The sequence below is a fragment of the Pongo pygmaeus genome, chromosome 6 (genome assembly GCF_028885625.2).
Source record: "Pongo pygmaeus isolate AG05252 chromosome 6, NHGRI_mPonPyg2-v2.0_pri, whole genome shotgun sequence".
Lineage (NCBI taxonomy): Eukaryota > Metazoa > Chordata > Mammalia > Primates > Hominidae > Pongo > Pongo pygmaeus.
In genome coordinates this window covers 4,813,030-4,833,712 of record NC_072379.2, presented here as the reverse complement: position 1 = coordinate 4,833,712, position 20,683 = coordinate 4,813,030, and the positions used below count along the sequence as shown (strand labels likewise).

The 20,683-nt window shown below is 53.7% G+C and overlaps 1 protein-coding gene across 1 annotated transcript in view; it reads right to left on the bottom strand.

Annotated features, from left to right (window-relative positions):
- The window catches only part of FOXK1 (forkhead box K1), an 89,282-nt gene that overhangs the window by 8,948 nt on the left and 59,651 nt on the right, over nucleotides 1-20,683 (bottom strand). Inside the window, exons 3-8 of the mRNA XM_054496047.2 lie at nucleotides 7,463-7,619; nucleotides 6,696-6,842; nucleotides 4,907-5,100; nucleotides 2,872-3,038; nucleotides 2,499-2,783; nucleotides 812-1,036 (exon numbers count right to left, since the gene is read on the bottom strand). Coding sequence (XP_054352022.1) covers nucleotides 812-1,036; nucleotides 2,499-2,783; nucleotides 2,872-3,038; nucleotides 4,907-5,100; nucleotides 6,696-6,842; nucleotides 7,463-7,619 — 1,175 coding nt within the window. The remainder of the gene's footprint in view (nucleotides 1-811; nucleotides 1,037-2,498; nucleotides 2,784-2,871; nucleotides 3,039-4,906; nucleotides 5,101-6,695; nucleotides 6,843-7,462; nucleotides 7,620-20,683) is intronic.

Genomic DNA, 20,683 nt, shown 5'->3' with positions numbered 1-20,683 from the left:
CTACACAGGGGCTAAGCCGCCGAGCAGGAACCGGAGGTCAGTGCACCCCTGCCAGGCAGGCCGGCTCCCCTCGCTCTGCTCCCTGCGGGCCCTGCCGTCCCCTCCCCACCTCATCTGCCCTCTCTCTGCTGGCTCCAGCCTGTCGGGTGGAGGTCCCTCTTGTTGCTGTCTGGATCCTGCTGGACATCGACGGCTTGCCCCACTCCTTTACACAGATGCACTGCCCTGAGCCACCCCACTGACACCCCACCCGGTGCCCTGGCACCCCAGCACCCCAACTCTCCTCCTTCCTTCGACCTCCTGCCTCACCCCATGGAGTGTGAGCTCCAGACAGTGGGCAGATCTGGGTTTTCCTTCCACGCTCTTTTCTTTCCCCCCCTTTTTTTTAAGGGACAGGGTCTCGCTCACCCACCCAGGCTGGCAGGTAGCGGAGCAATCACAGCTGACTACAGCCTCACTCTCCCGAGCAGCTGGGACCACGAGCGTGCAACACCACACTGGCTAAGTTTTTGAATCTTATGTAGAGATGGGGTCTTGCTATGTTGCCCGGGCTGGTCTCGAACTCCTGAGCTCAAGCGATCTGCCTGCCTTGGCCTCCCAAGGTGCTGGGATGATAGGTGTGAGCCACAGTGCCTGGCCCCTTCCACCCTCTTTTCTTAGCATTATCCCAGTGCCTGGAGTATAGCAGGTACTCAATAAATTGAACTGAGTGGAGGATCGGGTGATACTGGGAGAACATTCTCGTGCCGCACTGACTACCGGGAGGCACAGAGCTTAGGATGCGGCGTGGAGAACAGGGCCAGGGCCTCACCGTAAGCGTTGCCGGCTAAACTGTTTGTGGGAACTGCATGCTTCCCGTTCTGAGTCACGGCCCGGACTGGAAGGTGGTGCTGCCCGAGGGTCACGGGTGTGGCGGGCTGCAGGATGGTGACCGTGTGTCCGGGGACCCCGGGGGCCATCTGGCTGGCCACCGTCTGGATGACTCCGCCAGCCGCGGGGATTGTGGCAAACGCAATGGTGGGTTTCTCCTCCAGGCCTGTGGGACAGGAACCAAGTCAGCACCACACTCGGCCAACGAGACAATCGATTTCCTCGACGCCTGGGCAGCAGGTCGGCCAAGTGGGGAAAGTGAGGTCGGCACTGGGAAAAAAGTGGTTTGCTAGAGGAAAATCCCATGCGCGAAATAGGTTTGGGAAGAAAATTACTAGGGTTTTAGAACAATATTTTACTTACTTATTTATTTTTTGAGACAGGGTTTTGTTGCTCTGTCGCCCAGGCTGGAGTGCAGTGGTGCGATCTTGGCTCACTGCAACCTCGCCTCCCGGGTTCAAGCGATTCTCCTGCCTCAGCCTCCTGAGTAGCTGGGACTACAGGCGCCTGCCACCACACCCGGCTATTTTTTGTATTTTCAGTAGAGATAGGGTTTCACCATGTTGGCCAGGCTGGTCTCGAACTTCTGACCTCAAGTGATCTGCCTGCCTCAGCCTCCCAAAGTGCTGGGATTACAGGCGTGAGCCACCGTGCCCGGCCTACAACAGTATTGTAAATACCTTAGCTTTAACCAACTCAAATTTAGTCTGAGAAAGAAAATGTATTACTTGGAATGAAATGATCCTGATTAGAACTGTAACTTGGCCTTCCTTCACCAAACTGCAGTTTCATTACAGCAACATTGAAATAAACAGCACCGCAGAGAGGAAGTCAAGGGTGGGGAGTGGCGTAGGAGGGCGCTGCCTAACTGAAGGTGTTCCGGAGAGGAGCTTCTGGGGTCAGCTGCATGTTCAGTGTCTACCCCGTCAAGCCCTGGGATCGGATTTCTTTTAGCAATTCAGAACTACTTTTTCCCTAAATGACTTCTAAAGTCTTCTTACGAGGGAGTCGAAAAGAACAGTCTTCCCAGGCTCATTCTTTCTCTCGCAGAAAATACTAAATTCCAAATGCATGCAAGGCTGCAGCACAACTGAATTTAACGTTACCTTAGGGCAAGGATGCAGCTATGTGCATCCGAGGGCCCTATTCAACAAGGAAGGACGCATCTGCGGAGATTCATGGGTTTTTTTTTTTGAGACAGGGTTTTGCTCTGTCGCCCAGGCTGGAGTGCAGTGGCGCCATTTAGCTCATTGCAACCTCCACCTCCAGGCTTCAAGTGATTCTCCTCCCTCAGCCTCCCGAGTAGCTGGGACTACAGGAGCGCACCATCGTGCCTGGCTAATTTTTATATTTTCAGTAGAGACGGGGTTTCAGTATGTTGGCCAGGCTGACCTCGAACTCCGGACCTCAAGTAATCCACCCGCTTTGGCCTCCCAAAGCACTGGGATTATAAGCATGAGCCACCTCCCCAGCTCATGCTGATTTAAAGGGACAAGGCAGCGAGAGGCAGAAGCAGAGAATCATCCTCCTCAAGCCCCAGGCCCAAGCCAATGGCGCTGCCTTGGGGACTTGCTGGCCGGGACCACCAGGAAGGGTCCTGCGAAGGCTGCCAGCCGCGGCTGCATTACCTCTGGCCTCGCTGCCCAGGTCCAGCACGGCTGCGCCCGCCGCATCATGGGAGCCCCCCGCCGAGCCCTGGCTGGTGAGGATGTATCCGTTGGCCGAGTTGGCAGACGTGGTGACCACCCTGACCATGGTGACGGTGGGGGCCTGCTGCACGACGTGGATGGCGTGGCCCGCGGGCTGCTGTGAGGTTACGATGGAGGCGGGCATGTAGGCCACGGGCTTGGCCATGAGGCTGGACGGTCGGGGAGGCACGGCCATGATCACTGGCTGTGCGCTGACGGGGGAGCCTGCACGGGGGGCGGAGAGCGGACGGTGACCCCTCCCGCGCCCCCACGAGTCCCGCCCCACCCCGCAAGAGGGCCGCCCGCTCCTTACCGGGTGCGCTTTGGGAATACCGGTACTCTGGGACAGAAGCTAACTTGGACCCAAACTCAGGGTCGTGTGGAATGGGGGAGCCCTCCCGAGACAGGCACTCGGGGGTCTGCAGGCCGCTGGAGCGAGGGGACATCAGCCCGGGGTGTGTGGGCGAAGCTGGAGCGCTCCTGGAAGAGAGGGAAGGGCCGCGAAAGTCAGCGCCCGCGCCGAGGGATGGGAGGATGGTTCTGAGACATCACGCATCTCAGCGCCATCACCCGCCCGGGCTCCCTGGAGCTCGTCTCTGTCCTCCCCATTCAGACAGTGAGAAACGCCTCCGTAACCGGAACCCAGCCTTTAAAACTCCACTTGAGTGGGGGCTGCATCGGGGGAGGCTCCGTTCCATGGGAGGGGACGGTATCATGTGAGGTGTTGCAGTAAATGCAACAACCTACGGAGTTCACTTCCACCGAGGTCCAGCCAGGTGTCCATGAAAATGGCCCAGGCCTTCTGTGCCAAAAACATAAGCTTCTGTTTGGTGGGCGCAACCGTTCCACCATGAAAACTCTACCCGAGAGGGGTGTTTGAACATCATTTGGAGCTCAGTTAAAATGCCCAGTTGAAATGCTCCAAATGACGTTCAAACACTTTTTTCAAGTCCTGCCTTAACCATATGCCCAGTTCACCTGAGAATCACAATGCCAGACCCTGTGCTTGAAATGAATTTTCAGATATTTCAATCTTTCATCAAACGTGTTGGAAACAGAATTTTGATGACGCATCAAAATGAGAGGCTAACGTGTCCTTCCACGGGGAAGGATTTCCCAGAGTGCCCCTCAGGAGATCTCCTCCTCCACACCTGGGACGGGCTCATCTGATGGGCGACCTGGGAAGAGCCGCCCAGGCCGCTCACAGGCGGTGCATGCTCCTCCAGACTGGGCTTGGCCAGGACCGAGCTGGGCAGGGGAGGCCCTGACCCAGCAGGTGGGCAGCGATGGCTGGGGGAGAGTCTGTCCACCCCGCCTGCAGCAGAGCTGCGTTCCCAGCATCTGCAAAAAGCAAAGGCGGTTGTGGGCTCTCCAGGTCATACCCCTCGTCTGTCCCTTCGAAGATTTGGCTCTCCCCGGGTCCTCTCACACACTGCAACAGAAAGCTCAGTGCTACCAAAAGCACCGCAAGCCGCAATCCATTTATTCTTGGCCTTAGGAACAGTCCCCATTGCTACACACATTTCCACTTCTAAGAACTAAAATGTTATTTTTAATACAACAGTCAGTGGCTTACTTAGTAATCTTACTATTTTAGGAGTTCTTGGTCCTGAGATATTCTCTCAAAACAAAAACAGAAAATGGTGCAGTCTTTAAGTGCCGAAACCAGCAGTCACCCCTCGGTACTTGAGGGGAGGGGGTTGCAGGTACCAAATCTGCAGATGCTTACTCAAGTTCCTCAGAGAAATGGTGTCGCACTTACATACAACCTGTGCACATCCTCCTGTAAGCTTTAAATCATCGCCAGGTTACTTATAATCCCTAACACAATGTACATGCTATGTAAATAGCTGTTGTAGTGTGTATTGTTTCATTTGTATTACTTTTTGTTTTTTTTTTTGAGACGGAGTTTTGCTCTTGTCACCCAGGCTGGAGTGCAGTGGTACATACAATCTTGGCTCACTGCCACTTCCGCCTCCGAGGTTCAAGCGATTCTCCTACCTCAGCCTCCCGAGTAGCTGGAATTACAGGCACCTGCCACCACGCCCGGCTAATTTTGTATTTTTTTAGTAGAGGCAGGGGTTTCACCATGTTGGCGAGGCTGGTCTCAAACCCTTGACCTCAGGTGATCCACTTGCCTCGGCCTCCCAAAGTGCTGGGATTACAGGCGTGAGCCACTGCGCTGGCCTTTTTTTTTTTTGGACTATTTTTGACCTGTGATCAGTTGCATGCCTGCACACTGAGCCTGAGCCCACCGATCCGAAGGGCTGACTGCGCCACGTATCTCTAAACTCCAGGGCAGCTCAGCTTTCCTAACAGCTGGAGGACGGGCGCGCAGAGAGCTTTACCTTGAGGACAGAGGCCCGAAGGGGGTACGGAAGCAGGAGACGCCCCTCTGCCTCCGTTTCCGGAATGCCTGTTCCACGAGCTTGGCTTCAGAGGCAGGGTCTATTCGCCAAAAAGATCCCTTCCCAGGCTCCTCCTGGGAACGTGGAACTTTAATAAAGTAACGGTTCAAAGAGAGGTTGTGCCGGATAGAATTCTGCAGGGAAGCAGAGATATTCACCCGTCACCAGCAAATCAGAAAACGAGTCCCACCCGCCTCAAATCTGAAACAGATGCAGGACCAGGGTGAGGGGAGGCCGTCCCGCTGTGCAGAGCCCTTGGTGCTGCGCTGGCTGGGCCTCACGGGAGCAGCACCGAGGCACGGGGCAGGTCATTCCTATCAAAATTTGACACAGCATCATTACCATTTTACCTTTTTTTGTTTTTTGATGGAGTCTCGCTCTGTCACCCAGGCTGGAGTGCAGTGGCACGATCTCGGCTCACTGCAAGTTCCGCCTCCCGGGTTCAAGGGATTCTCCTGCCTCAGCCTCCTTAGTAGCTGGGACTACGGGCGTGGGCCACCATGCTGGGTTGATTTTTCTGTATTTTTAGTTGAGATGGGGTCTCACACTCTTGGGCTTAAGCAATCCTCCCACCTGGGCCTCCCAAAGTGCTGGGATTACAGGTGTGAGCTACTGTGCCTGGCTGCCATTACCAGTCTTTACAGAAAAAGTGAAACAGAAAGACAGATCCTGGTCTAGGAGCACGTCTGGGACAAAAAAACACTGGGTCTTGGCCGGGCACAGTGGCTCACACCTGTAATCCCAGCACTTTGGGAGGCTGAGGCGGGCAGGATTACCTGAGGTCAGGAGTTTGAGACCAGCCTGGGCAACATGGTGAAACCCCATCTCTACTAAAAATACAAATAATAGCCAGGTGTGGTGGTGGGCGCCTGTAGCCCCAGCTACTTGGGAGGCTGAAGCAGAAGAATCACTTGAACCTGGGAGGCGAAGGTTGCAGTGAGCTGAGATCGCGCCACTGCACTCCAGCCGGGACGGCAGAGCGAGATCCTGTCTCAAAAAAAAAAACAAAGCTAGTGGATGGGCTGCACTGACTTTGGAGAAAATACAGGCAAATGCAACAAGCATCAGTCATGGCTGGTGTGGACAAAGCTCTTACAATCCCATCCTCAATTCAGACATGTGGATTGTTTTATTAACAGTATATGGTATATTTTTCCAACTTAACATGGAATTGTAAGGCACAGCAAGCACAAAATCTAACAAGGTATAGACCCATCTTCCAGTTCTGGGACTCAGAAGAAGGAAACTAACAAAAAAGAGTATTTAGACACAATGGTATCACAGTGCTAATGCCTTTCAGATGTACCATATGCCATCCGTGAAAACAACTCTCTTTTATATTTATCTTCTTAGTTAAAAAAAAATATTTTTTTTTCTTTGTAGACACAGGGTCTTTCTCTGTCTCCCAGGCTGGAGTGCAGAGGTGTGATCATAGCTCGCTGCAGCCTCCACCTCCTGGGCTCAAGTGATCCTCCCACCTCAGCCTCCGAGTAGCTGGGACCACAGGCATGCACCACCACACTCAGCTAATTTTTAGTAGAAAAGAGGTTCTCTCTATGTTGCCCAGGCTGGTCTTGATCTTCCTCCTGCCTTGGCCTCGCAAAATGCTAGGGTTCCAGGCGTGAGCCCCCTCACCGGCCCTTTTCTGTTTTAAGGAAAGCGATGCGCCTGTTAGTTTCATGTTCTAAGGGCCTTCAGAGGTGGTCCGGCCCCGGGGACTCGGCTTCACCTGCCAGCCTTTGTCGGCCGTCCGGTAGTAGGGGTAATGCTTGGTGATGTGGGCGTAGATCCCGCTCAGGGTCAGCTGCCGGTCCTGGGCGGAGGAGATGGCCTGCACGATCAGCTGCGCGTAGGAGAACGGCGGCTTTGACTCATCCTGCGGAGAGACATGGCTCACGGGATGAGCTCCAGCAAGATCCCCGAGTCCACCCCACCCACCCGTCACAGCTGATGGGGAGGAACCTTCCTACGAGAACGTGCGCGTCTCGACGGCACCCATCCCAGTGCCCTCCAACTATCCCATTAATGTGCTTGCTTTCAACTAGGAACAGCCATTTTTGCCTCGTGGGAAGGAAAACTTTGGTTTTATTATAATTTAATTCTGAAATTTCTCACCTCTTCCACAAATCAATTTGAAAACACCTGTTGGACAGACACGAACTAAGACACAAAGTTATAAGGAGAACGCCATCCTTCTCAAGGGCTGTATGAAGGCTTTGACGCCAGGCTGCCAGCGGCAGATGAACAAGGAGCATGGCGGGAGGGGCCCTCGGTGACGGAGCCACCCGTCACCAGCAAATGACCAACGGGGATGATTTGGGCACGAAAAGGAGAAAGGGCCGACGGCTCTACCGCCAGCTGCGGCTCCATTCCCTGTGGGCTGAGACCACCTCGAGCACACGCCCGCGGGCCCTGGGCTGTCTGTGCCGCCCGCGCCGGGTCACTATGGCCCGATCCTGGTCACCAGGTGCAACACGGCGCCGGGTGGGCTCAGACCTTGGGGCTGTCTCCTCCAGATGTGTCTGCCTGCTGCTCCGACGCGGCCTTTGCTGCAAACTCTGCTGCCAGCTGCAGGTCCGAGGTCACGTTCTGCACAAAGCGGTAACTGGAGGAGCCGGCACCGCGTGGACTGGCTGGGCAGGAGTTGGGGACGCTGAGGAGAGAGAAGGACACTGTAAGTTCATGGCTCTGAAAAGGGGGGCCCCTGTGGGGCACAGGGCTTCAGGACCTACCCGGAGGGTGGGGCTGTGGGGAAGAAGCTCACACTTTCCAATTGTAAGTGCCATCACGCTGCCCGGCCAAGGTCACGCAGCGAAAGGGACAAGATGCTGGAAACGGCAGGCAAGTTTCTTTCCAGTGATGACTTCTGCTCGGGGGCTGAGAGCACCGCGGGCCCTCCTCCTGCCATTATGCAGGGCCCAAGGCAGCACCTGGTCAGGCAGCTCTGTGGGGCCCCTCCTCAGCTCCCCCAACGCACACCCCTACAGGACGTGCACCCTACAGGATGTGCACCCGGGGCAGGTAGCCTCCGCGGGCCGCTGGCTCCTGCACAGGTGTCCACAAGGCGGCGCTGTGGGAAAAGGCTCGGGCCCAGGACAACCCCGTGCGGTCACAGAGGCAGATGCTGGAAAGAGGCTGTGGAGGTGCCACCGCCCCGCAGGATGAAGGCATGGCAGGTGGCTCTCCTGGAGACACCGCCCTGGGGAAGAGACGACTCCTGCGGTTTTGCCCTGAGCCGCTGAGATGCCCCTGCCCTCATCCCCTCTCCCTCCCAGGCTGGAGCAACCACAGATGACCGGGAGTGACAGACACCCCCGGCTGCAGGTGAGGCTCTGGGTTGAGGCCGGGACCATGGGCAGGAGGCTGCATCCGTCCGGCTGAGGGGCATGCCCTGGCCTGCTTCCCTAACTCACTCAGGCAGGCTTCGGTTAGCAAACCGATGTTTTGCTTCTGAAAATGATTTCTATTACAGGTATTCAGAGAAAGCCAATGAGGACACAAAGAGTGGGTGCAGAACCTCCCAAGAGAAAGAGATTCCACTGTCCTGAGCTCATGGGCACCCACCTGGCCCCGTCCTGAGATGGACCCTACCCATCTGTGATGCTGACATCCCCCCTCAGCTAACTTAGAGCCCCTGTGGCGGGCAGGACGCTCCCTGCTGCACTGCCCTGCAGGCCATCCAGAACCATCCAGAAGGTCGTCCATTGTCCTCCTCCCACCTTGCTGCCCCTTCCTCTGCCTGGAACATCCTTCCCCAACTGTCCAGGCACAAGACTCCCAGATCTCCAAAACTTAGGTTAAGTAGGAGCCCCCTTGGGTGTAGGCGGGGCTCAAGAAACATTTTTTGGATGGAGCAGGGGGATGAATGAAAAAAATCCTGTGGCTAAGAAAAACCTGACAGCTGACATTAATGATCAGTTCAGGTCTGGGGCATTTTCAGGAAGGTCTCAGTGTCACCCACACAGAACGTTAAGGACTCTGATCTGGAATTCCCGTTCTCTTTTCCAACAGACTCCCCAAATATGGGTAAGTTCCGCACGTGTCGAAACTTAAATGCACACCCACAAATGGCTCGATCGGGGTAGGAAATCGTCAAAAGGAAACTTTTTCTGAATTTAGTTCTGAATCCAAAATACAAAACCCAACCTTACAAGTAAGATGAGAAGGGGAGAGAAAGGTTTTGACTGATAACAGCACACAGCCCCCAAAATCGGCTTTGTCAAAGGCCTCTGGGAACCAAACACCTCCCTGCTGAGGCAGGATGGCCTCATGGCCGGAGGGGCTGCAGACGACGGGGCCAGCACGCGCCTGTGCACCCAGTCCCAGACCCAAAGCCACTGAACGTCTCCCTTGGACTCAGCAGGAAGAACTGAAATGTCAGTCCTTGCTGGGGACCACTGAGCTGAGGTGTCACTCAGATACACTCCGATCTCCGGCCACAGGCTGGGGAATGGCCACTCAGCTCGGAAAATCTTGTCCGAGGCCCATGAGGTGGCAGGCGGGCTCCTGGATCCTTCCTGAGGACCAATGAGGGGCACCCCCCCCCCCCCGCACTCCACAACAACAGTGATGGCCGAACACGTGTGGCAGGGACCTGCTCCTGTTCCCAGCAGTTATTTTGCAAAAGAGCATAGAAAATTCGTGTTTACCAGGTGCAGTGGCTCATGCCTGTAAGCCCAGCAATTTGGGAGGCCAAGGCGGGAGGATCGCTTGAGCCCAGATGGTTGAAACTAGCCTGGGCAACATAGTGACACCCCCATCTCTACAAAAAAATTCAAATTAGTCAGGTGTGGTGGTGTGCACCTGTAGTCTCAGCTACTCAGGAGGCTGAGGCAGGAGGATTGCTTGAGCCCAGGAGTTTGAGGCTACAGTGAGCTATAATTGTGCCACTGCACTCTGGCAGAGCAAGACCCTGTCTCTAAAAATAAATAAATAAACAAACAAACGAAGTTTTAACATTTTAAAAATTAGCTGGGCATGGTAGTGCACACCTGCAGTTCCAGCTATTCAGGAGGCTGAGGCAGGAAAATGGCCTGAGCCGGGGAGGTTGAGGCTGCAGTGAGCTATGATCACACCACTGCACACTAGCTTGGGCAACAGAATGAGATCTTATCTCAAAAAAACAAACAAAAAACCTCATGGAGTAAAACCCACAGGAAAGGTTGTCATTCCCCAAAGAATGATTTCAAGTGGAAATAAGAAAGGCTGGCGAAGCCTGCCTCAAACACGGGGGAGAGAGGAGGGTGGTTTCTCCGCGACTTTCCCCAACACTGGACCTGGCCTGGGCTGCCAGATCCTGGTGTCACTCCAGCTGGCACAGGTACAACGCCACAGCTTCTGAGGTTTTCCAGCCACCTGGGCTGAGGGACCACATGTGTTTGTTCACATGGCTCCTCCAGCCCTCGGAGCAGCCCGTCTCTCAATAAGCCCCATTCAGCTGTCCTCCGCAGGCGGGCCTCGGCCACGGGGCTGGGCCTGGTACCAGGCTCCTGATACCAAGGCCCCCGATACCAGGCCTGCAGCTGAGGGAGGTGGGAAGCAGAGGCTGCTCGAGCCTCACAGCCACTAAGAGCTATAAAGTGCTCTGGGGGAAGACAGGTCTGAGGGCACCTGGCCGAGGTGGGATGGGACACCCAGCTCCAAAGCCAGGGGCCTTGGAGCTGTCTGGAAAACGAATCAAGACATCCCGTGTCTGATGCCGGGAGTCCACAGAAACATTCCCTTAGCAATCTAAAGAAAATGCTGGGCCAGGCACGGTGGCTCACGCTTGTAATCCCAGCGCTTTGGGAGGCCAAGGAGGGTGGATCACAAGGTCAGGAGAGCGAGACCATCCTGGCTAACACAGTGAAACCCCGTTTCTACTAAAAAAAAAATACAAAAAATTAGCCGGGCGTGGTGGCAGGCGCCTGTAGTCCCAGCTACTTGGGAGGCTGAGGCAGGAGAATGGCGTGACCCTGGGAGGTGGAGTTTGCAGTGAGTCGAGATTGTGCCACTGCACTCCAGCCTGGGTGACAGAGCAAGACTCCGTCTCAAAAAAAAAAAAAAAAAAAAAAAAAAATGCTGAAGGCCAGGCACGGTGGCGCATGCCTGTAATCCCAGCACTTTGTGGGGGCCGAGGTGGGCAGATCACCTAAGGTCAGGAGTTTGAGACCAGCCTGGCCGATTTAGAGAAATCCCGTCTCTACTAAAAATGCAAAATCAGCCAGACGTGGTGGTGCATGCCTGTAATCCCAGCTACTCGGGAGGCTGAGGAAGGAAAATCGCTTGAACCCGGGAGGCAGAGGTTGCAGTGAGCCGAGACTGTGCCACTGTACTCCAGCCTGGACAACAAGAGTGAAACTCTGTCTCAACAAAAAAAAAAAAAAAAAAAAAAAAAAAGATGGGAGACCGAGGCGGGCGGATGACGAGGTCAGGAGATCGAGACCATCCTGGCTAACACGGTGAAATCCTGTCTCTAATAAAAAATACAAAAAACAAAATTAGCTGGGCGTGGTGGCGAGCACTTGTAGTCCCAGCTACTTGGGAGAGGCAGGAGAATGGCGTGAACCCGGGAGGCGGAGCTTGCAGTGAGCCGAGATCGTGCCACTGCACTCCAGCCTGGGCGACAGAGTGAGATTCTGTCTCAAAAAAAAAAAAAATGCTGAAAACGATGGCATACACATGCACACATTTCCTCCTGCGGGAATGAGAAAGAGCAGGAAGCTGAGGGGACCCCACTGCTCCCCGACAGGGACCCCCAGCTCAATTCCAGGAAACAGGGAATCACTCCTTCTGGGGTAAGTACCTCAGGCCTCGGTCAGGCCCCCCCAGTCCCTAAGCTGCCCGGGTGTGGGACGCAGAGGCTGGACAGCGACAGCCCACAGACGTCGCGGGAATCAAATACCTGTGCGCCCCGATTGGAGGCTGAGAGAGGGAAGAAGCACAGTAAGCAGCTCACCCTTAGGCCCCGATTTTGCTTCCTTTATATGGAGGACAATTCCCAAGTCACATTTCCGCCTCAGGCGAGAGAGCTGGAGGACTGAGTAGGGGGCTCCCGGAGCTGGGCTCGCAGGGGCAACCCTGTGCTGGCCCACCCCGGGCAGCCTCCACCGCGTCCAGGGGCCAGGCCTAGAAGGCACCGCTGGGACCACCCAGGACATGCCAGTCAGTGCAGGGAGACTGGAGAGGGACGGATGGGCTGTGGGACACACGGGTCGCTGGGTCGCGTTATGATGAGAAGTCACGCTGAGAAAGGCAAATCCAATGACAGACCTAAACTCACCTCTGGAGCCGCCAGCTGGGCTCCGTCCCCAGAGCCCAAGAAAAGCCTTCCCCAGGGCACAGGCCTGCGGTCCTTCCAGTCCACCCTCAATGCCCTTGGCTCTGCTCTGAGGCAGAGAAGGCCACCCCGAGAGGCCTGGGGGCGGGACGGTTATCGCTTCCGGCAGGCCCAGAGAAGGCAGTGCTCTGTCAGAAGAGACCTGATCCCTCCTGAAGCCCTAGAGACACAGATGGGACCCGCTTGGAGGGGCTGGAGGAAGGAGCTGGGACAGAGCCTTGTGAGCAGTGGAAGGGCGAGAAGGCTGCTGGGGGTCTGTGATGTCCTTTGTGTCCTAAGGCGGCACCTGAAGCCTCCTGGGGGAACCTCCCTGCAGAGGAGGACGCTTGGGGTCCCTGCCCCAGCCCCTGCTCCAACACCAGCCGCTCTAAGAGGGTTTTTAGGACCTCGCTGTTAAACACAACAGCTGGCCAAGGCACATCTGTGGTTTGAGGAAGCTTCTACCAGGTGGGACATGGTGCAAAACAGAAGAGAAGAGGGACCCAGGGAAGCCACGGGAGCCCGGGAGGAGACGAGACTGGTTCCCGTCCCTAGGGAGGTAACGATGCCGTCTCTGTAAGACAGTAAGAACGGCATGCAAAGCACACCTGCAGAGCAAGAACATGCTCTTCAAATTAAAAAATAAGAATTCAAAAGAGGAGAAATACAAATCCAAGAAAGGGTGGAAGGAGAGACTGGAGAAAATCTCTCAGGAAGTAGAGAGAGAAAGGAAAGGAGAGGCATGACAGACTCAGCTAGGAGGCCCGCCAGGCATAGCCAGTCCCAGAAGTGTGGACAGGAACCTGGCGGTCCAGGCGAGGTGGCTCACACCTGTAATCCCAGCGCTCTGGGAGGCTGAGGTGGGCAGATAACTTGAGCACAGGAGTTCAAGACCAGCCTGGGCAACATGGGGAGACCCCACCTCTACAAAAAATACAAAAATTAGCCGGGCATGGTGGTGCACACCTGTAGTCCCTACTACTCGGGAGGCTGAGGCAGGAGGCTCGCTTGAGCCCAGAAGTACCAGCCTGGGCAACAAAGTGAGACCTTGTCTCTTAAATTAGTAAATAAATGAAAAGTCTGTCTCCTGTGCCCTTTCCCAGAAAGCGACTGGGGGATGGACTCTAGTAAAACAAAGGAACAAATCAGGAAAGAGGAAGACGTGGGAATCAGGAAACAGCCCTCTCTCCACCACCACCTCCTGAGGGGATTCCCGGGATGGTGGAGAAGATGATCCTGTGGTCAGAGGGGCCCCAGAGGAAGGCCTTCACAGTAAAGGGAGAAGAGGCCATTCTTAACTCCAAGAGCGGGGGGAGTGTGGCGGAAATAAGCCAAAAGTACGAGGAAGGAAATGGCTAAGCGTTACAATCACTACACAGTTCTAATACAGAAAACACTAATGCAAGGTAAACCAAACATGATGATGTAACTTTACTGGGATGAGGAGGGGGGAAGCTAAATCCTTAATTTCCATATAGGAAGCTCATGTGTAATATCTAAAACGGAAAAACCAAGAGACAGTCACGTACGAATACGACTCAGAGACACAGAAGGGAGAAGGGCTCAGCTCTGGGGAGTGTCTTGTGGGGGGATTTTCACTTTCTGAAATGTTTGCATTTTGTAAGATGCATATAGATAGATAGATAGTCTCTTCGTAATCTGACAAAGGAAAAATAAACAAATAGGGAAAGAAAATTTTCAGAGGCGAATTTCTTAGAATGATCTTAAAGAATGTGTTCCTTTAAGATAAATCAGACATTGTAAAATGCTGGGCAGCTATTTTTAAAAATTAACTAGTGGCTCACTCCTGTAGTCACGGCTCAGGTGGGAGGATCGCTTGAGTCCAGGAGGTCGAGGCTGCAGCGAGCCGTGACCGCACCACTGCACTCCAGCCTGGGTGTCAGAACAAGACCCTGCTTCAAAACAAAACAAAAACAACAAAGACAACAACAACAACAAAAAACAGGCCCACGCCTGTAATCTTGGCACTTTGGGAGGTCAAGATGGGAAGACTGCTTGAGGCCAGGAGTTCAGGACCAGCCTAGGCAAGACAACATCTCAACAAAAATAAAAAATGAGCTGGGTGTGTGTGGTGGTGGGTGCCTGTAGTCCTAGCTACTCAGGAGGCTGAAGTGGGAGGATCGCTTGAGCCCGGGAGGTTGAGGTTGCAGTGAGCTGTGACTGTGCCACTGCACTCTAGCCTGGGCAACAGAGTGAGACCCTGTCTCAAACAAACAAACAAAACCAAAATCAACCCCCCAAACCCAAATTGGAACCACCATTAAAAATAATAATTTAAAAAATAAAATTAACTTGTTTCTGAAGTGCATTTTGCCCTGGTGAGAATAACCAGCATGGTGGCCTGAACAGGAGTTGCTCTCATGTGAGGCATAGACCTCATAGAGCTGAGTGGGTGCTTGAGCGGAGAGGCGGCCCCGCAGCTAGGCAGGTTCCGGGGTCAGCTCCGTGTCTGTAGGCGCCTCCTGCTTCCCCTGAGGCTCGTGGAACCCGGGAAGGGCTGTCCTCATGCGTCATGTGCCTGCACAGAAGCAGTGCAACAGGCCTACTCCACACAAGCCGCTTGTCACCTGAGGTCGACCTGAGAAGTCGGGCGCTAGGACCCTCCCTGAGATTACAGGAAAGGCGGGGGTGGGGACGTCCTTTCAACAGATTCGGACAAACACAAGGACTTCCCTACCAAGCTTCATTCCGAACTCCCAACACTTTAGCACCAAAGTCGCCCCTCAAAGGGATCTAGGCAGGAGGGAAAAATTAAAGGAAGACAGAAAGTCCCAACCTTCCCATGTGGAGGAAGCAATAGTTACTTCCCCAGAGTTCTCCGCTGGGAAAAGACATAAGAGGGTAGGGTGGGGTGGGGTGGGGAGGGGCAGCAAGGCCTACAGGGACAGGGACAGGGAGACAAGGGAAGAGGGACCCTCATTGGATTTGCAAATACTGGCGCAGCCAGCCCAGATCACCCAGGCAGGATTCCCGCTAGGGGTGACTCACACATTCGCACCACAATCCTCCTGCAGCCCTGCTGAAAACACCGGGAAGGCTGCAGCCACAAACTTGTGTTTTTTAATTATTATTTTTTTGAGACAAGGTCTTGCTCTGTTGCCCAGGTTGGAGTGCAGTGGTGACATCTTAGCTCGCTGCAGCCTCCAACTGCTGAGCTCAAGCAATCCTCCTGCCTCAGCCTCCCGAGTAGGTGGATCTAAAGACATGAGCCATTGCACCTGGCTAATTAAAAAAAATTTTTTTTTGTAGAGATGGGGTCTCACTATGTTGCCCAGGCTTGTCTGGAACTCCTGGCCTCAAGCAATCCTCCTGCCTCAGCTTCCCAAAGTGCTGGGATTCCAGGTGTGAGCCACCACGCCCAGCCAACCAGAAACTTTGAAACAGATGAATCACCCTGCAGGAAGGAACCAAAGTTTGTCATAAAAAGGAGAGTATTTCTAACGTAGATCCAATAACCTCCAAACTCAGAAGACCTCTAACTTTACAAAACAACATAAATCAAGTTAGGACTGAATGTTATCTGAGCAGTAAGGCAGAACTGTGTTTAAAAAATCATGATTAAAAGGGAAAGATTTTGAAGTCAGTTGCTGCATTTTTACTGTATATTTACATACTGCTGACCTTCGCTGAATTGTAAGAGTTACTTTCATTTTTGATCTCCAAGTTGGAGAAATCAGGAAAAGCCTTAAGAGAAACAGCTCCTGAAGTCTTGCCCTCATAAGCAAAAATGGTCACTCTCTGTGCAATGCCCTTTCACTGAATTTCAGCAGTTTTCTTAAAACTCTACCTCTAAGGAACACTTTTTAGACTGGTGTCTGTTTGGTGGAACCTAGAAAATGATTAACTACTTTAATTCTTTCATTAAATACTTTAATTCCTTCCTAAAAACACTTTTTTTTTTTTTTTTGAGATGGAGTCTCGCTCTGTCGCCCAGTCGGGAGCGCAGTGGTGCGATCTTGGTTCACTGCAACCTCTGCCTCCCAGGTTCAAGCAATTCTCCTGCCTCACCCTCCCGAGTAGCTTGGATTACACGCCTGGCTCATTTTTGTATTTTTAGTAGAGACGGGGTTTCACCATGTTGACCAGGCTGGTCTCGAACTCCTGACCTCAGGTGATCCGCCTGCCTCGGCCTCCCAAAGTGCTGGGATTACAGGCCTGAGCCACCGCGCGCCTGGCCTGTAAAAACCCTTCTTTGCAAAAAGGAAAGAAAAGGTCAAACTGCTGCTAAAGATAGCAGAATTTATTTCAAAGAGAGTTCATTCATTTTCTGGGTGGAGTACTTCAGGGCAGAAAAAAATAAATCAGAAAAACACACACACACACACACACAAAACCACACACCCACACCCATACCCACCCACCCTGGGAAAAGGAGCGAGTGCCTGCGAGAGCAAAGCAGGAGAAACGGAAAGGAAGGACGGAGGGTGGGGCGGGGGCAGGGGCAGCTGATCAGGGAGGCTCCCCCAGGAAAAAGCCGCTCCCAAGCCACTCCCGACTCCTGGGAATGAGGGGCTCTGGGCGAGCCCGGCCTACACCGAGGCAGCCACTCCACGGCCAATGAGGACCGGCGAGGCGAAAGCACACCAAATTAGGAAGGCAGGCACCGCGGGGGCGGGGCGGGGCGGCACCGGGAGGGGACAGCCTTGCAGGCAGCCAGCTCTTCTGGCCTGGCCCCGCTCCCACCTCCCGATCTGTTAGGGAGCGCAGCCAGAGAGCAGGAGAGTGGGGAGGTGGCAGGGAAGGGCAGGGAGTGTTTGTAAACACGCCGGCTCCACCCTACAGCAGAAACTCAAACTGAAAAGTATCTTGGCAGGCAAAACCTCAAGGGCCTCTGAGGTTTCTAAACACTCAATTGAATTCCACGGTGCTAAGATAAACGGATGTAAACAGAGAGGCTTTTATTGTAACAATGGAAGGCCAAAAAGCCAGACAGCCAGTCCCTAACTTACTACTTTCTCCGCACAGAATTCTCCCTAACAAGAATCCGGTCTTTGCACAGGGCGGTTTCAAAGAACAGGACTGGGCGGAAGGAGGGGAACGGGGTGGCCCCCCACCTTCCCGGCTCCCGCAGCAAGAGCAGGGCGGGTGCAGGCCCAGGTAGCTGCTCGCACCCCCTGACGGGGACTCGCGGTCACAGGAGGCCGCCACCCAGCTTCTCAGAACAGCTCCAGCCGCAAGAGCTTCAGGTGCTCTGTACAAAATTTCTTTACTCCCAGCTATAAAAAAGAATGAAATCTTAGCCTGGGCAGCAACGCGATGGAGCTGGAGGCCCTTGTCCCAAGTGAACTAACTCAGAAACAATACCGCACAGCGCCTGCTCTTGCTTACAAGAGCAGGCTGTTAAGTGGCTGAACAGTGGGTACCCAGGAACAGGAAGATCGAAACAACAAGAAACTGGGACTCCAAAGCGGGGAGGCGGGAGAGGGCGAGGGATGAAAGATGACCTACGGGGTACACGGTTCACCCTTTGGGTAATGGGAACCCTAGAAGCGCAATCCCCACAAGTATGTAATATACCCATGTCACAAACATGCACGTGTACCCCCTGAAGCTAAGATAAAAATAAACAGTATTTTCCCTGCCGTAATTTAAAACACAGGTATCCACTCCTTCGCAAACCATGACCTCTCTTGTAATACAAAAGCGACTTTACTATGCAAATTTGGATTAACGCTGGGAAAGTTTTATTTTTTTAAGCCCCCTCCCGGAGCAAACCAAAACATTTTTCTTTCTTTCAATACGGTGAAACCCCATCTCTACCAAAAATACACAAAAATTAGCCGGGCGTGGTGGCATGTGCCTATAATCCCACCTACTCTCGAGGCTGAGACAGGGGAATTGCTTGAACCAGGGAGGTGGAGGCTGCAGTGAGCCGAGATCACGCCACTGCACTCCAGCCTGGGCGACAGAGGAAAGCAAGACTCCATCTCAAAAAAAAAAAAAAAGTTTCTGTTTAGCTGGATTACAACCTGCTGATTAATAACCCACCGCCAGGCTAAGGCAGGGGGCGCTGGCCTAGCCCTTCCCCAGGAACCCCGGATCGCTCCCTGGTCTGCTTCTCTCTGGACCTGAGGCCTTTGCTGCCCACCCCAAAAGCAGCAGGACCAGCCTCTTCTGGTGTGAGCTCCCACTAGCACGTGAGCTGGTCTTGGCCACTGTTTCTACAGCGCCTTTAAGGTGGTACTAGGTGAAGACTTAAGTACATATACGGTGCTCAACTGCTTTCTTCAGATGCAATTCCCATAACATACAATTCACCATTTATTTATTTACTTAGAAATGGAGTCTCGCTCTATCACCCAGGCTGGAGCGCAGTTGCGTGATCTCAGCTCACGGCAACCTTCACCTCCTGGGTTCAAGCCAGTCTCCTGCCTCAGCCTCCCGAGTAGCTGGGATTACAGGCATGTGGCACCATGCCTGGCTGATTTTTGTATTTTTAGTAGAGGCGGGGTTTCACCATGTTGCCCAGGCTGATCTTGAACTCCTGGCTTCAAGGGATCCGCCCACCTTGGCCTCCCATAGTGCTGGGATTACCGGTGTGAGCCACCACGCCCGGCCGGTTCACTCTTTAAAGTGAATTTTAGGATATTCACAAAATTGAATAACCATCATCACTATCTACTTCTGGAACATTCTCTCATAAAGCTCTATGGACTAAATACAATACTGCATGTGCACTGCTCAGCACAGGGCCAGGTGAGCACACACCAGGCTTTCAGTCACTTAGGATTCACCATCATCATCATCATCATCATCCCAGAGAGTCATGACGTCACAGCACTGGCTCCACAGGCGAGAACCGGGCCCGGGAAGGTGGGGGGGCTGAAGTGACCGCACAGAGTCACACAGGTGACCATGCCCGGCCTGAGCCCGGGGCCTCGCCTTTCCGCAGCAGCACTGTCCCTGAACGTCTCTCTCCACGAGAGACACTCCCAAAAAAGGAGGCCGACTCCAGGCAACTCAAATGGAGATGATTCCCACCTTGTAACTTGTAGGAGGCCACTGGTAACTTGTCGGCAAAGCAGGGTAGAGGAGCCGTGCCCCTGATGGCTGCGTTCCAAGAGAAGCCAGTGTGTAATTCTAACTGTGGACCCTGAAAAGGTGGAGGCCACGTATGGGCTGGGTGTGTTGGCTCACACCTGTAACCCCAGAACTTTGGGAGGTGGATGAGGGAGGATCTCTTGAGCCCAGGGGTTCCAGACCAGCCTGGGCAACATAGCAAGACCCTGTCTCTACAAAAGATAAGAAAATTAACTGGGTGTGGTGGTGCATGCCTGTGGTCCCAGCAACTTGGGAGGCTGAGGTGGGGAGACCGATTGAGCCCAGGAGTTGGGAGGCTGCAGCAAGCTATGATTGCGCCACTGCACCCTAGCCTGGACGACAGAGTGAAACGCTGTCTCTGAAAAACAAACAAAAGCCCTTTCTTCTCCTACAGCTGCAAGAGGAAAAACAGAAAAAAGCAAGCCAAGGTGCAGCCGGGGTTCAGCAGAGTGCGCAGATCAACAGGGAGGGACTGATGTGACCGGCCCGGGATTGCCACGGCGCTCACTCCAACAGACCAGCATGCCCAGAATGTGCTTCACAGATGTCCCCGAGGGCCCTGAGCCCCTTTCAGGGTATATGTGAGGTCAACACCATGTTCACAACAGCCCTAAGATGTGATCTGCTTTTTCCACTGGGGTGACCTTTGCTGGTGACGCACGAGCAACGCAGAAACTGCTGGTGCTGCGGAGGACCCACAGCTCTGGCACCAAACCATGCGCGGTCACGCATCTTCAGGGCCACAGACGTGCAGCGGGGAGAGAAAAGCCAGCCACGTTTAGAAATGTCCGCAATGAAGAGGTAAATCATTAAAGAATGTATGAACCCTCCAGCCTCAAGTACACAACTGTTTTTGCATCCCTGTATGACAGGACCAGGGCCAGGGCTGTGTGCCATGCATCCAGGCTGTCGCCTGAGGTTCGTGTGTGACTCAGTCCAGGGCTCACCGGCACTCCCTACACAGAACTCTGTTTATACTTTTCACCCTGCAACCCCTACTCAGGGGCTTATCATTGTATAACATGCCAGAGATGAGGAAGTTTGAGGACTTTCTTCAAATCTAGATTAATTTCTAAAAGGTCATAGAGAATTTTCACAAATGAAGCTTAAAGAAACAAAGTTCACCAAATCCTGGTGGACAAATATTACTTTAAAACATTTTCAGCCGGGCATGGTGGCTCACGCCTATAGTCCCAGCACTTTGGGAGGCCTAGGTGGGTGGATCATTTGAGGTTGGGAGTTCGAGACCAGCATGGCCAACATTGTGAAACCCTGTCTCTACTAAAAATACAAAAAATTAGCCAGGCGTGGTAGCAGGTGCCTGTCATCCCAGCTACTCGGGAGGCTGAGGCAGGAGA